Raw genomic sequence first — 13,332 nt, 5'->3', positions numbered from 1 at the left:
GGCATAAGCCAGATGAATATCTCTTAAAGTCTCTTCAGTCATTTGAAACCTTAATAACACTTGACGATAAATATTTCCTGAATATTCTAACCTTTGTTTCGTTGCAATCGAATAATCGGTTTTTGAGAAAATTGAATTTTAGTTGACGCATGAGCTTCAAGATTAAACTACCATACAAAAAAGACATTTATTTGAATATCTCTTAAAGTCTTGGTCCAATCATTTTGAGACTATAACAAAACTTGTAGAAAAATATTTTCTGAATGTTTAATTTTTTGATTCATTACAATCGGTTCAATGGTTTTTGAGAAAATTGAGTTTTAGTTGGGGCATGAATTCCAAGACGAAACCTGTCACAAGGATTATCCATAACGTTAAATATTTCTTAAAGGTTTGGTCTAATCGTTTTAAAGCCTTAATGAAACTTGTAAAATAATGTATTCTTAAGGTTATACTCTTTGATTCATTGCAATCGGTTTAACGGTTTTCAAGAAAATTTAATATTAATGTAGGCATGAGCTTTAAAATGAAACTGCCAGACAAAAGGTACATTCAATTGAATATCTCGTTAAATTTTATTCCAATCGCCTTGAAACCTTAACGAAACTTGTAAAAAAATATCTCCTGAATATTTTATTATTTAATTCATTATTATCGTGTGTTACATTCATTATTATTATATTTCAGCCTTGTCTCGTAAATAAGTAGAACAGGTAGTATCCGTGCGGAGCTATTTACATCTGTGGTAGTATCTCCGATGGCATCGAGTCTCACATAAATTGTTCATTAAATAAATAGGTTAATATGCCTAGGCACAGCCGTAAACGACAACATTCTCGTAGTCGATCTAGAGAATGGAAAAATCGGCGTTGAAACGATTGGTCGAAATGCAACAATTAGATGAAATTAATAGTCGGGAAAAAAGGCGACGTTTGGAGAGTATGGGGAGCTCTAGAGGCGGTGATGCCGGAGAACTCAGTGCATATTCTTCACCTTATGATAGTGATTTGTCGCCTCGCCACTCTGTTCGTGAAACAGTTAGGGTGGATGTCCACCAGTTAAACAGTAAGTACCAAATTGTACGTTTTTGGTGACGTACATTTTAAATTGTATGTTTTTGGCAACATACATATTTGTTGTTTTTGGTGACAACATAATATTTTGAGTATGTTTTTGGTAACATTATTCCGTAACATATTATTCCGAGTTGACAATACAACTGCCATGGCTTATATTAATAAGATGGGAAGTGTACAGCACCAATCCCTAAATAAATTATCTCGTATTATTTGGCAATGGTGCGAGGGTAAAAATATCTTTTTATATGCCAGTTATATAAAGTCTAAAGACAATTTTGAAGCAGATACACAATCCAGACTTAAATTATCCAAAGAAACCGAATGGGAAATAAGCAACTTGGTGTTTAAAGATATAATATCCACTTTTGGGAAACCAGAAGTTGATCTCTTTGCTTCAAAAATGAACGCTAAATGCAAAAAGCTTGTATCATGGTTGGGAGGTTCAGAATGCATAGCAGTGGACGCCTTCACGATAAAATGGAACAAGTTTTTCTTTTATGCTTTTCCACTATTTTCATGTTATTCTTCGTGCTTTGCATAAAATAAAAGAGGAAAAAGCTAGAGGAATTGTCGTTGTGCCCTTCTGGACATCCCAGCCAGAGAAAAACAAACCACCGAGAAGCGACAAAACCCGCATTTACCGTTGATTTTCTGGGGTCCAATTTTGGTGCCCTTGAGCGGGCTTAAATGACTATAACTATAAAAGTAAGCGCTATTTTTATAGCGCTACATATAAAGTAACGGAGAAAAATCGTTTTGGCAATTTAATAGTTCCGTACACGGAGAGAAATACGACAATTAATAGATTAAAAATTTTATTGGGAATTTGAAATGAAAACTATTACATTATTTTACTGTTGGTATACCTAAACTATACCGGGTGACATAGGAAAAAGGGAACACGCAACAACTTTTTTATTTTTCAAGATAAACAAATGTATGAAAAAATATACTGGGTGTCCCATTTAAAATAAGAAAGTTCTTGTCATTTCCGGTTCAACCGGAAGTGATAAAAAAACAATTGAATACGTCAAAATATGCCTTTATAACCATTCTATTAACATACCAAATTTCATTTGTTTATCTTGAAAAATAAAAAAGTTATTGCGTGTTCCCTTTTTCATGTGTCACCCGGTATAGTGCCAACTATAAAAATTACCATTTAGGATAAATAATGAAAAAACAAAAAATCTTCTAAAAAAACTTTCATTTTTTGAGGAAATAATATTGGCTCATTGTATAATGAAACACAAAAATACATTGGCAATAATTAAATTAAACCTAGGTACATTTATACATTCCGCAAAATTTTTAGTTTTCAAACATTTTTATCTTTATTTGTTTTTAAGACCCTATTATTATATTTAATGGTGTAAAATATTTTCAATATTTTCAACCTATTTTCAACCATAAAAAATTTTAAGATAAAGGTTTTTGGAAAATGTGCACAAGGGTATTCATAATTAATAGTTTTCATTATGTTAAATAAATTGTTAGTTATTCCCTGGTTTATGCACATTTTCTCAAAATTACAATTGAATATTTCCTTTAATTTAAATATATATTATGAAATAAACCCTTCTGGCGGAGATTGTAAGCCACCAAAATTACATATACTGGGATTATAAGCCTTAAAATGAAGAAATAATCTATTTATATCAATTTCATCACACATTTTGCCGAAATTGGTGCAGGTATCACAGTTAATATGAACTTCAAGTGCTCTTTTCATAATATAGCCACAAACATACCGAAAGGCATTTTCTGTGGGAATATGGTCGGCCTTATAACCAGAGAAAAACAAACCACCTGAACCACCAAAAAAAACCACCACACGTGGTTTGTTTTTCTCTGATATTACCGGACTAACCGACGGCTGGCAGGGGACCGGCAATAAGACAGGTATACCAAATAAACTCGCACATGCGTAAGAAAAATCGGTCCCGGCTTTGTCCCTTCTCGGTGGTTTGTTTTTCTCTGTCCCAGCCATGGTACCCACTTTTTACATCATTATTAGAATCAACACTTTTAGTTTTCGAGGCTGACGAACGTTTACTTTATTTTAGGAACGTGCCTCATCCATTTTGGCGAAAAATATTCCTGGTGCCAGGAGTGTTATCCTCCAAGCCCTGAGAGCTAGTTCAGTACCTGAAGAAGCTTTAGAAATTTGCTTGGCCTCCATTACTACTTCTACAATTCAACAATATAATTCAGGTCTTAAACTGTGGTGGCAATTTTGAAAATCTCGAAACATGAATGTTTATTCAGCCTCTGTCCCAGATATTTTAAAATTTTTTACTACTCAATTTAAAAATGGAGCTACTTAGACGACTTTAAATTCATTTAGAGCAGCTCTTACTCAAATTTGGGGGCCAGAATTAACTTCGGATTTTAGAATTAAGAGGTTTTTTAAAGGGGTCCATAGTTTAAGACCTACTGCTCCCAGATACAATTACACATGGGACCCCTCTGTTGTTTTGACATATGTTAAATCTAATAAAACATTAAGCCTTCAAGACCTCACATATAAATTAGCAATCCTTATTGCCTTGGCTACTGGTCAAAGAGTACAGACTTTAGCCAACATAGAAGTTGAAAATATTATTATAGAAGAAAACAAAGTTGAGGTTAAAATACCTAAAAAATTTAAAACTTCAGCCAAAGGTCGCATTCGACCTACTCTTCTTTTGCCTTTCTTTAATCAAGATAAGAAAGTTTGTCCAGCTAGACCCTTAATTGAGTATTTAAATAAAACCAGGAATTTAAGACAGACGTCAAAAAATCTTTTTATTACCGTTAAGAAACCTCATAGAGATTTCACTTCTCAAACAATTTCTAGATGGTTAAAGGTGATTCTAAAGAAGAGTGGGTTGGATACGAACCAGTTCACAGCTCATAGAGACATCTGCAGCTGCGCGAAAGGGAGTATCTTATGACTCTATTCGGCTTGCAGCTGGCTGGCCGGACAAATCCTCTGTTTTTGCCAATCATTATAACAGACCTTTGCTTCAAAAAGACAATTTTGCAACGACTGTTCTTAGTTGTTAGTATTATGACGAGTTTTTATCTTTAAGTTTCTTGTTTCTAATGTTTGTATAGGAAAATATTTTCCAGATTTGTTATTTGTCATATTAAGTAGGTACATTTTTATTAAGATATAAGTTATCTTGAAAAATAAATGTATAACCATATTATGTTGTTGCCATCCTTAGAATTAATGTTTTATGTACATACCAATTCTAAGTGTGTGCCTAATATTATTAATATAACATGTTTCCTATGAAATTTGTTGCAATTTGCTTTAAATAGCTACCTGTTCTACTTATTTACGAGACAAGGCTGAAATATAATCCAGATCGAACTTCACTTAGGTAAGTTCGTTTGATCTGTTAATTATGTGTTAAAGCTAGCCAGACTTGGGCCAATAAAAATGAAAAGTTGACAATAGTTTAACAAGTGTCAACAAAATGATTTGGCAACAAATTAACATCTAACTATTAAACATTTAAGCATATTTCTGTTGGTAGCACTGGGAGTTAAATCGGTTAAGGGGTGATTACATGGGGATTACATAAGGTGTTTACATGGTAGTTTAAAATCAGATTATCCACTCTTAATTAAATCGATAACCGGTTTACGATCGCTGAAGCGGTTTACGATTGTTTATACATACGAATTATCTTAAACCGATTTCCACTAAACCACTTTAAGGCGCTCGTATAAACTTGGTAAATATCTAAGGCAAAAAACGGTTTATATTATATGTTCCAGCTGTTTTAGTAGTACTCTACTTATTTGCTGGGTTTGCACATGAATGTTTAATGCGAATTAGAGCAAAAACGCTTTTAAACCTTACAAAGAGATTTTAACGTTGACGTTAACCAGCAGTTTTCTATTGCCAATCTAAATAATTTATTGATAAATTACTTAGATTGAGACATTGAGTAAGAAAATCTCTAATAAAAGAATATAATTCTTTAAATTTTGCGAAAACACGAAACAATTTGGATCTTCTCTCGTATAAAGCGAACCTTAATGCGCATCAAAGCGAGATCATCCACATAATATTTAAAACGATTTGAAATAATGCGAATTAGGAACGTTAAAACGATGTACACATGCGTTTTATTTAATTCGCTAATGCACAGCTTAGTGGTTGCGTGTATACATGGTATATGTTATTCTTAGAGCGCCAATGAGATCTAAAAAATTAAATAAAAAGTATTAAAAAAAAACTTGATGATGGTCACCCAAAACCGAAACGTTGGCTTTTAAATTTAGGTTTAAATTTTAAATAATAAAATTATTTATATGAGTTTTTAAAGTCGGTCACGGACGCCCTCTATATTCGTTCCTAAATGAAGCAAAATAATTTTCCCGCCTAAAACTGCAGGGTTGCCACAGACACGGAAGAAACATTTACCAAATTTATACGGGCAATTAAACCATCTTGAAAAATTCACTAGTTTAACAAGTGATAAAGAAATGATTTGGAAAAAATTACCATTTACCCTTAAACTATTTGTTTATTTATTTTTTTAAAGCATTTGCACATTTTTATTGGTAGCACTGGTAGTTAAATCGGTTAACACGTGTTTACACGGTTTAAAGCGGTTTAAAATTGGATAATCCACTTATTTAAATCGATTTAAGCTAAACCGGTTTATGGTTGTTTACACATGCGAGTTATATTAAACCGATTCCCTCTAAATCACTTTAAGGTGCTCGTATAAACTTGGTAATAGTGAAAACTTGGAAATTGCAAATGTCGTGACGTCATTGGAGGTAATCGATAAAAGACGCGTCGCCGTCCTTCCGTCCTGCAGGAACATATTGGAAGGTCATGGTACAAGGACAGAGCGTCCATCGACTTTGAACTAATTTTCACCGGTTCAATTGTTCATTTTTTTTTTTTAAATTAAAAACACCAACCACCTGCCCGTTATAACCTTGCTACAGTAGCTGAACGTCATCGGCGTTTCTAAAAATATTCGTCCATTTGAGTTGCCAGGAAATTCAAAAACGAAAATTATCACGGTCGTTGCATATAGTGCGTGTTTCCGTGTGCAATCAACTGGTCACTACTAACTGGTAAGTTTTTTAATGCAATTTAATTTAATTAAAAAAAAAATACGATTTTTAACTTTGAAGAGAAATGAAAACCGTCAGACTTGTAAGTAGCGGCCTGGAAATGCCGATAGTGGGCCTGGGAACGTGGAGGGCGCAGCCCCAAGAAGTCGAAAGTGCCGTGAATGCCGCTCTGGAGTGCGGATACAGACACATCGGTATTAATAGAAAAATTATTAATTCCTGTTTTTAACTCGAAACTTCAGTGCCAAAAAAAAAACCACTGTCAGTTGTCAATATTGACAGCTGACGTTTAGTATTAAGAATAAACGTCAAATATTGACAGAAACCATAAGAAAATGCCACGCCTTTTATAACTACTTTCTATTCTCACTTTCAGATTTTTACGTATTTTTTAAGTTATTTATCTAACTTCTCACCCAACATTCTCCGTGACGCTAGCCAATAGTGCCAACGTTGCCACCTCTCAATTTTTATTGTCAGTTTGACAACTTTGACAGTTGCTTGACGGAAACTAAAGCCACATATTAGGGAGTAGGCGTCTTACTCGGTTGCATTACGATGAATTTATCAATGTTACGTCATCATATTTATTATTTTGCTCAAATGGCGTTATTTTTAACACTACTTTTAAGGAAAACCAAATATCACAGTAATGAATAATTATCCTAAACACAGATAAACTATTACTAAAATATGTAATATTTCTCAGCTCAAATAAATATCAATTTATGGTTTATTATTGTTTCTACAGCTTGCACATCGAGTGTATTGGCGGCCTCAGAAGATTCCTAACAAACGCTTAAAGCGCCTTATACGGTGACGGCATGACTCGATCGCATGACATGTCGCTTATGGGCGCCTACTCACTAAGTTATGGCTCTAACTTAACGAATCCGTTTACAACATTGCCACATCCTCGATATGACGTACCACAAACAGACAATACAAAGTAGGCATATTTTATTTAAAAAAAAAATAACATAACCAAATTTTTAACGTTCGGTTTCCTTAATGTTTCCCACAAGAACATTTCTGAGTTGTAGTTTTCGCACAAGTAGTACTGATAGTTTCAGGTGGCTCGGTTCTAGTAGATGCAGTTTCACTGGGTCCAGTTGAGTCAGAAGAAATAATGGTTGAAGTGCCAGGATCACTAGATGAGGTTGAATTTGAAGGAAAAACAGTTGATAGAGTACTCTCAGAAGGGTCACCAGATCCAGTTGAATCTGAAGGATGGATGGTGGAAAGGGTGCTGCTAGAAGTGTCACTCGATACAGGTAAATCAGAAGGATCGACACTTGAAGCACTGCCCTCAGACGGGTCATTAGATCCAGTTTGATCTGAAGGATAGCCAGTGGAAGGTGTGCTATCAGAAATGTCACTAGATGAGGGTAAACCAGAAGGAAGAATAGTTGAAGAAATGCCCTCAGATGGGTCATGGTTAGATTCAGTTGAAACTGAAGGTTGATAAGTTGAGGTAGTACTGTCCGGAGGATCACTAAGTCCCGTTACATCTGTAGAAATGATAGTGGAAGGAGTGCTCTCAGAAGTGTCACTAGATGAGGCTGAGTCTGAAGTAGGAATGCTTTCAGATGGGTCATTTGATTCAGTTGCATCTGTAGCATAAATAATTAAAGGAGTGCTCACGGAAGTGTCAATAGATCCACTTGTACCTGAAGGAGTTATAGTTGAAGAACTATGTTCAGAAGAATCACTAAATGAGGTTAAATCCGAAGGAATGACAGTTGATAGTGTACTCTCAGAAATGACAGTAGATGAGAGTAAATCAGAAGGAAGGATAGTTGAAGAAATGCCCTCAGAGGGGTAATTGGATTCAGTTGGATCTGAAGAATGAATAATTAAAGGAGTGCTCTCGGAAGTGTCTGTAGATCCAGTTGTATCTGAATGATGACAAGTTGAAGGAGTGTTCTCAGAAGGGTCATTAGATTCAGTTGAATCTGTAGGATGAATAGTGGAAGAAGTACTCTCAGAAGTATCAATAGATCCAGTTGGATCTGAAGGATAAATAGTGGAAGAAGTGCTCTCAGAAATATCACTAGATGAGGTTGAATCTGAAGAAAGGATAGGGATAGGAGTGTTCTCGGAGGGCTCACTAAATCCAGTGGGATCTGAAGGATGGCCAATTAAAGGAGTGCTTTCAGAAGTATCACTAGATCCAGTTGAATCTGAAGGATGGCATGTTGAAGGAGTACTCTCAAAATGGTCACTAGATAAGGTTAGATCAGATGGAAGGATAGTTGAAAGACTGCTTCTAATTCCATCTCCAGAGATGGTATGGTCACTAGACCTGAATGGATCAACAGTGCTAATTGTTATGGGGGGTTCTGGTGTAGGTTCACTAGAAGTGATTACTTCTGGCGGAAGAGTCGTTGTTAAAGCACTACTTCCAGTACCACTTCCTAAAAGGGTAGAATCACTAGAAGTGGGTGAATTTACTTCTACTCCAGTTGTTATAATAGGTAGTTCAGATATAGTAGATTCAGGAGGCAATATAATAGGCGTGGTGGTTGGCGGAGCAGTAGTGGTCTCCTTTGCACACAGTCTACAAATAGTGGTGCCATTGTTGGCGATCTCCTTCTCGATTTCCAGGATGTCGGTGACGTTGAGGTATGATTGCAGCCCCTGCAGAGCATCCTCCTTCAGGTCCAATATGCTGGAAACGTTAAGGGCGTTCAGCAGTTTCGCGACCACGTCTTGGTCCAGTGGTTTCCCTTGGTCTTTAAGGTTGGCCAGTTGTTCACATACCGCTTTTAAAGCGTCCGTGAAAGGTCTAAAATTGCTAAATTAATGACGCAACAAGTCCGATGTATTGGAAACGCTTACGCTTTCAATCCAGAAAACAGTCCCGGTCGGCCTGAAATGGAAATTAATTCACTGAATGTGGGGTTTTCAATATTTTCTAAGGTTGTACGAGTTACCTTGCGACGGGTCGAATTGGGTGCTGACCAAGAAAATGACCGCCAAAACGATGATTTTCAGGTTTCTTCGCAACATTTTTGCGACTGCGACACGTTTGCGAAAATAAGCCTTCAAACGTTTTAAGCGTGGGCTTTTTATCACGGTTTGTTTGAGGTGTTTTTGCCGTAAGGATTAAGAGGATATACCATTTGGTTTACTGTTGTTTTTTTTAGTATAATTAGGTTTGGATAATGATATAGAACCTTTTCGTATGTTATGAGTATGTAAAGAAAGTCAAAGCAGGAAAAAAATTTAAATTACCAAAATTACAAAAAGAATATGGTTTAAATCAAAGTTGTTTGGAATAATGATGGCCATCATCAGGAATCGAAATTTTGCTTCTTTTTGCCATAAAGTGGGACAAAATCTGGAAAAAGCTCGCATTAAAAATAAGCGACTTCCTCGCAAACTATCCTGTTAAACTGATACGGCACCGTTAATGACACTTTACAAAAATCACAATTTTTTGCCATTTTATCGTTAAATTTGAGTAAAGTCGTTCTCTGTAATCTGCTACAAACATTGTTACTTTTTTTTTTGTTAGATAATTTATCGCGTATATTTTTTCTTGCATAAAATCTATGGAAAACGGACTAATTGGGTGGAAAATTAATAATAAAAAAAGCTTTCATGTAAAGTGATAATTTAGGTTATAATCTATTTCCTATTGCATCGGAGCACAAGAAAGGGTCGCGTCGATACCCATAAAGCGCCAATAAACCTTTGACGTTACAGTTTTCGGTAAAAACTAAATTATTTTTTATGTGTTTACTAAAATTTTATTTAATATTTTAACACTCATGTGTACCTGTAATCCAATTCTGTAAGCTCTTCTTAAAATATAATTTTTGAAATCCTGGGCCTATGTATCTAGTAGGAAATGTATGAAACTTTCAGAAATTATAGCAAATAGAAAAAGTGACAAATCAAGGACTTTATTTAATATGGGAACAAAAAAAGTCCCAGTTCAAGTTCTCAAATTTATTGTTAAATTATTATTGTATTCTGAAATACTGTGTCCCGACATGTCACTTGTGACTTAGGGCACAAACACTAATTTTGTAACAATACTGTACAATTTTAAGTAATATATTTGAATTCATGTTCTCCGCAAAATTCGAGAAAAATGATCCTACGCTTTGATGGTCTTCTGATTGAATTATTATTTATGCCTGATGATTGACGCTGGTTATTTTGTACACGTCCTAGGTCGGGGCTGAGCGAACTCGAATAACTTAATGGACTTTCTTGACATACTGATAAGGGTTGCAGATTGGTGTCTGGACAATAGTAGCGTGTGGTATAAAATTAAAGATTCTTGGCCCCACATAAGATATATGACGTTGACAAATTGTAAAATCTACCTTAGTCAAATAAACATGTTGAATAATTGAAACGATTGTAAAAAAAACATAGCTATTAAATAAGTTTAATGTTGACAAATTAAAGCTTCACAATATGTAATATATTGTTCTTTCTTACCTTTAAGAAATCCCTGTGGAGGCCTTGATATATAGCTCTGCACGTTTCTGATATTATATAACCAAGTGCCTGAGGAGAAATTATTGTTGAATACTTGAGGTCTTCGTACGTTCTGCCAGTGGCCAAAAACCTCAAGGTCGCTGTAAGCCTTTCATGGGGGGAAATGGCTCGTCGCATTACCGTATCTTTTTTTTTAATCAAAGGAGTAACCAATGATAATAAATTTAAATCGCTTTGCTTGTCCATTCTCAAATAATTGTGCCAATCTTTAGGACAAACCTTTAACTCAGAAAGGAGATTTATATGGGAGTATTTGTTTCTCTTCATTAGCCATCCTTTTGCCCAGACACTTCTTTCATTATGCTTTTTTTCACGAGTTTTGGCCCACTTTTTCACCATAAGCCAACCAATTAACGCCAGAGCATCATCGTCGGTAGATGCTATAGTTGCCGAAATGAACTGACGTAAAATTTCAGTCCGTGTGTGTGGGGCATCCGCATTTAAAGGCAATCCTTAAGACCAAACTGCACAGTTTTGTCTCAAGGAAAAACTGTATGTGTGTGGCTGCTTTTATGGTAATTTTCTATATAAGAAGTATTAATCTATGGGTAAAAGCGAACTGTTTTATTTTTGTTCCACATCCACACCGTATATTAATAATACTTTTGAATAAATAGTACTTGTACGGAAAAAGAATTAGGGTATAAGTAGAATTAATTAAAAACAATTTTCAGTATTTTGAAATACCCATCTCTCTCGGACACATTATTTCCGTCTCTGTTCAACGCGTTCCGATGTAAAAAAATCACATCATAGCAAGACAGTTAAACTAGAATTAAAAAATAACCCTATGACCCAAGCAACGCATGATAGTGAAATAAACGTTCATTTTTGGTTGAACTTCAACTATGAATATCGGAGAAAATGTCTGTATGATATACGTTGAGGAATTTAATATTATATTTAAATTATTCACGTTTAAATATGGCATATTGTATAATACTTAAAGATGTTTACAAAATGGAATGAGTTTCTTAATAAATGTAGTTATACTTATACCATCAACAAAATGTTGAATATTTAGTAATGCACAATCAAAAAACGTTTATTTTAATCGTTACATAATTGTTAATATGGAATTTATAATAAAGGTATCTATTCAAGCTAGACATTTCATTATTACACTATAAGATAAATAACGTGTATGAAAAGCATATCATCCGTGAAAAAAGTGTATCGTTATGTGAGAAAAGTATAGATTTTTTTTATCGCCTATTTAAAAAGCATTTTTCTCTCTGGCAATTATTTTTTGGAAAAAAACCCGTTTTTCATTAAGTCTACCCTTACCCCCCCACCCACCCCACACAACTTTTCACTCAAAAATTTACTAAAAAATAAATATATATTTGACGATAAAAATATACTTTAGGGACTCTAGTACAGAGAGTTAAGCAAAAATAAACTTTATGCATAAAAGATGGAAATTGGGTATTTTTGCATTACAAGTCCTCTTCAAACAAATCCATCTTTCTGTTATACCTAATTATATCTCTGACCAACTTATTGCGATGAAATAAAATGAATTTTTCAGATACTGCATTTAACTATAACACAGAAGAACCGATAGGAAACGTCTTAAAAGCCTGGCTGGACTCTGGTAAATTGAAAAGAGAGGACCTATTTATAACCACAAAGGTACATCATTTTTTTTTGGTGCGTTATAGTACATAACATGTATGCGCATTTTAGCTGCCAAATTTCGGAAACAGACCGAGCGACGTGGAAAGATTCCTAAATCTATCCTTAGAAAAACTACAACTAAGTTACGTGGATCTGTACTTGATGCACATGCCGTTCAGTTTCCATTTAAACGAGGCCACCATGGCCCCATTGATCAACGAGGACGGCAGCTTTAGTCTGGATTTGGTCGATTACGTGGACACTTGGAAAGTAATAAGAGGGGTCAAAAAGTCAATCCTCAACATTAAGTTCACTTTTACAGGTGATGCAAAAACAAGTGGAGCAAGGCAAAGTAAGATCGATCGGGGTGTCGAACTTCAACGCGGAACAACTTCGAAGACTTCACGACTGTGCGGAAATAAAACCGGAAGTGCTACAGGTGGAAATGCACGCGTACTTGCAGCAAAAAAACTTACGGCAGTTGTGTCAAAGTTTAAATGTAGCGGTGACGGCTTACTCGCCCCTGGGAAGTCCCGGGGCCAACAGTCACTTTAGCGCGAAATATAATTATTCGTAAGCATTATTCCGTGTGGGATTTTTCAATAAATTATTAACTTTTTCAATTTCAGACTAAATGATTTTCCAGACATTTTAGGGCATCCTTTGGTAAAGGAATTAGCGGAGAAATACTCGAAATCCCCCGGGCAGATACTCTTAAGGCACCTCACCCAGGAAAACGTCATAGTGATCCCAAAAAGCGGGAACCCGGAACGTATTAAAGCGAACTTGGACATTTTCGACTTCGAACTGGAACAAGAGGATCTGACCAAGTTGGACCAGCTGGATAAGGGAGAGAACGGCCGGATTTTCAACTTTTTGTTCTTTAAAGGGGTCGAAAATCATCCTTGTTATCCCTTTAAAAAGCCCGAAGAGGTCCTCGAAAGGCAGGAAGAGCGGGAGGGAAGCACCAAGCAGTTGTGATTTATTTAAGCACGTTGAACAATAAAGGACTACTTTTAAATAA

General features: G+C 35.3%; 1 protein-coding gene across 1 annotated transcript; it reads left to right on the top strand.

Moving 5' to 3' along the window:
- The first annotated feature begins 5,929 nt into the window (after window positions 1-5,929).
- Window positions 5,930-13,332, top strand: LOC126736395 (1,5-anhydro-D-fructose reductase-like). Its single transcript, XM_050440724.1, has 6 exons — window positions 5,930-6,170; window positions 6,231-6,364; window positions 12,220-12,323; window positions 12,378-12,578; window positions 12,631-12,881; window positions 12,938-13,332. The coding sequence occupies exons 2-6, from the start codon at window positions 6,235-6,237 to the stop codon at window positions 13,287-13,289; spliced, it is 1,038 nt and encodes a 345-aa protein (XP_050296681.1). The 5' UTR covers window positions 5,930-6,170; window positions 6,231-6,234; the 3' UTR covers window positions 13,290-13,332.

The sequence above is a fragment of the Anthonomus grandis genome, chromosome 5 (assembly GCF_022605725.1).
Source record: "Anthonomus grandis grandis chromosome 5, icAntGran1.3, whole genome shotgun sequence".
Taxonomy (NCBI): Eukaryota; Metazoa; Arthropoda; class Insecta; order Coleoptera; family Curculionidae; genus Anthonomus; species Anthonomus grandis.
The sequence above is the reverse complement of the archived record's forward strand: the minus strand, read 5'-3'. Positions and strand labels throughout refer to the sequence as shown.

Excerpts from the sequence above, each read along its gene's own strand:
- LOC126736395 (XM_050440724.1), top strand. The coding sequence starts at position 6,235 with ATGAAAACCGTCAGACTTGTAAGTAGCGGCCTGGAAATGCCGATAGTG. Across the intron at positions 12,579-12,630 it reads ATTACGTGGACACTTGGAAA|GTGATGCAAAAACAAGTGGA; the intron begins GTAATAAGAGGG and ends TCACTTTTACAG. Across the intron at positions 12,882-12,937 it reads AGCGCGAAATATAATTATTC|ACTAAATGATTTTCCAGACA; the intron begins GTAAGCATTATT and ends TTTCAATTTCAG.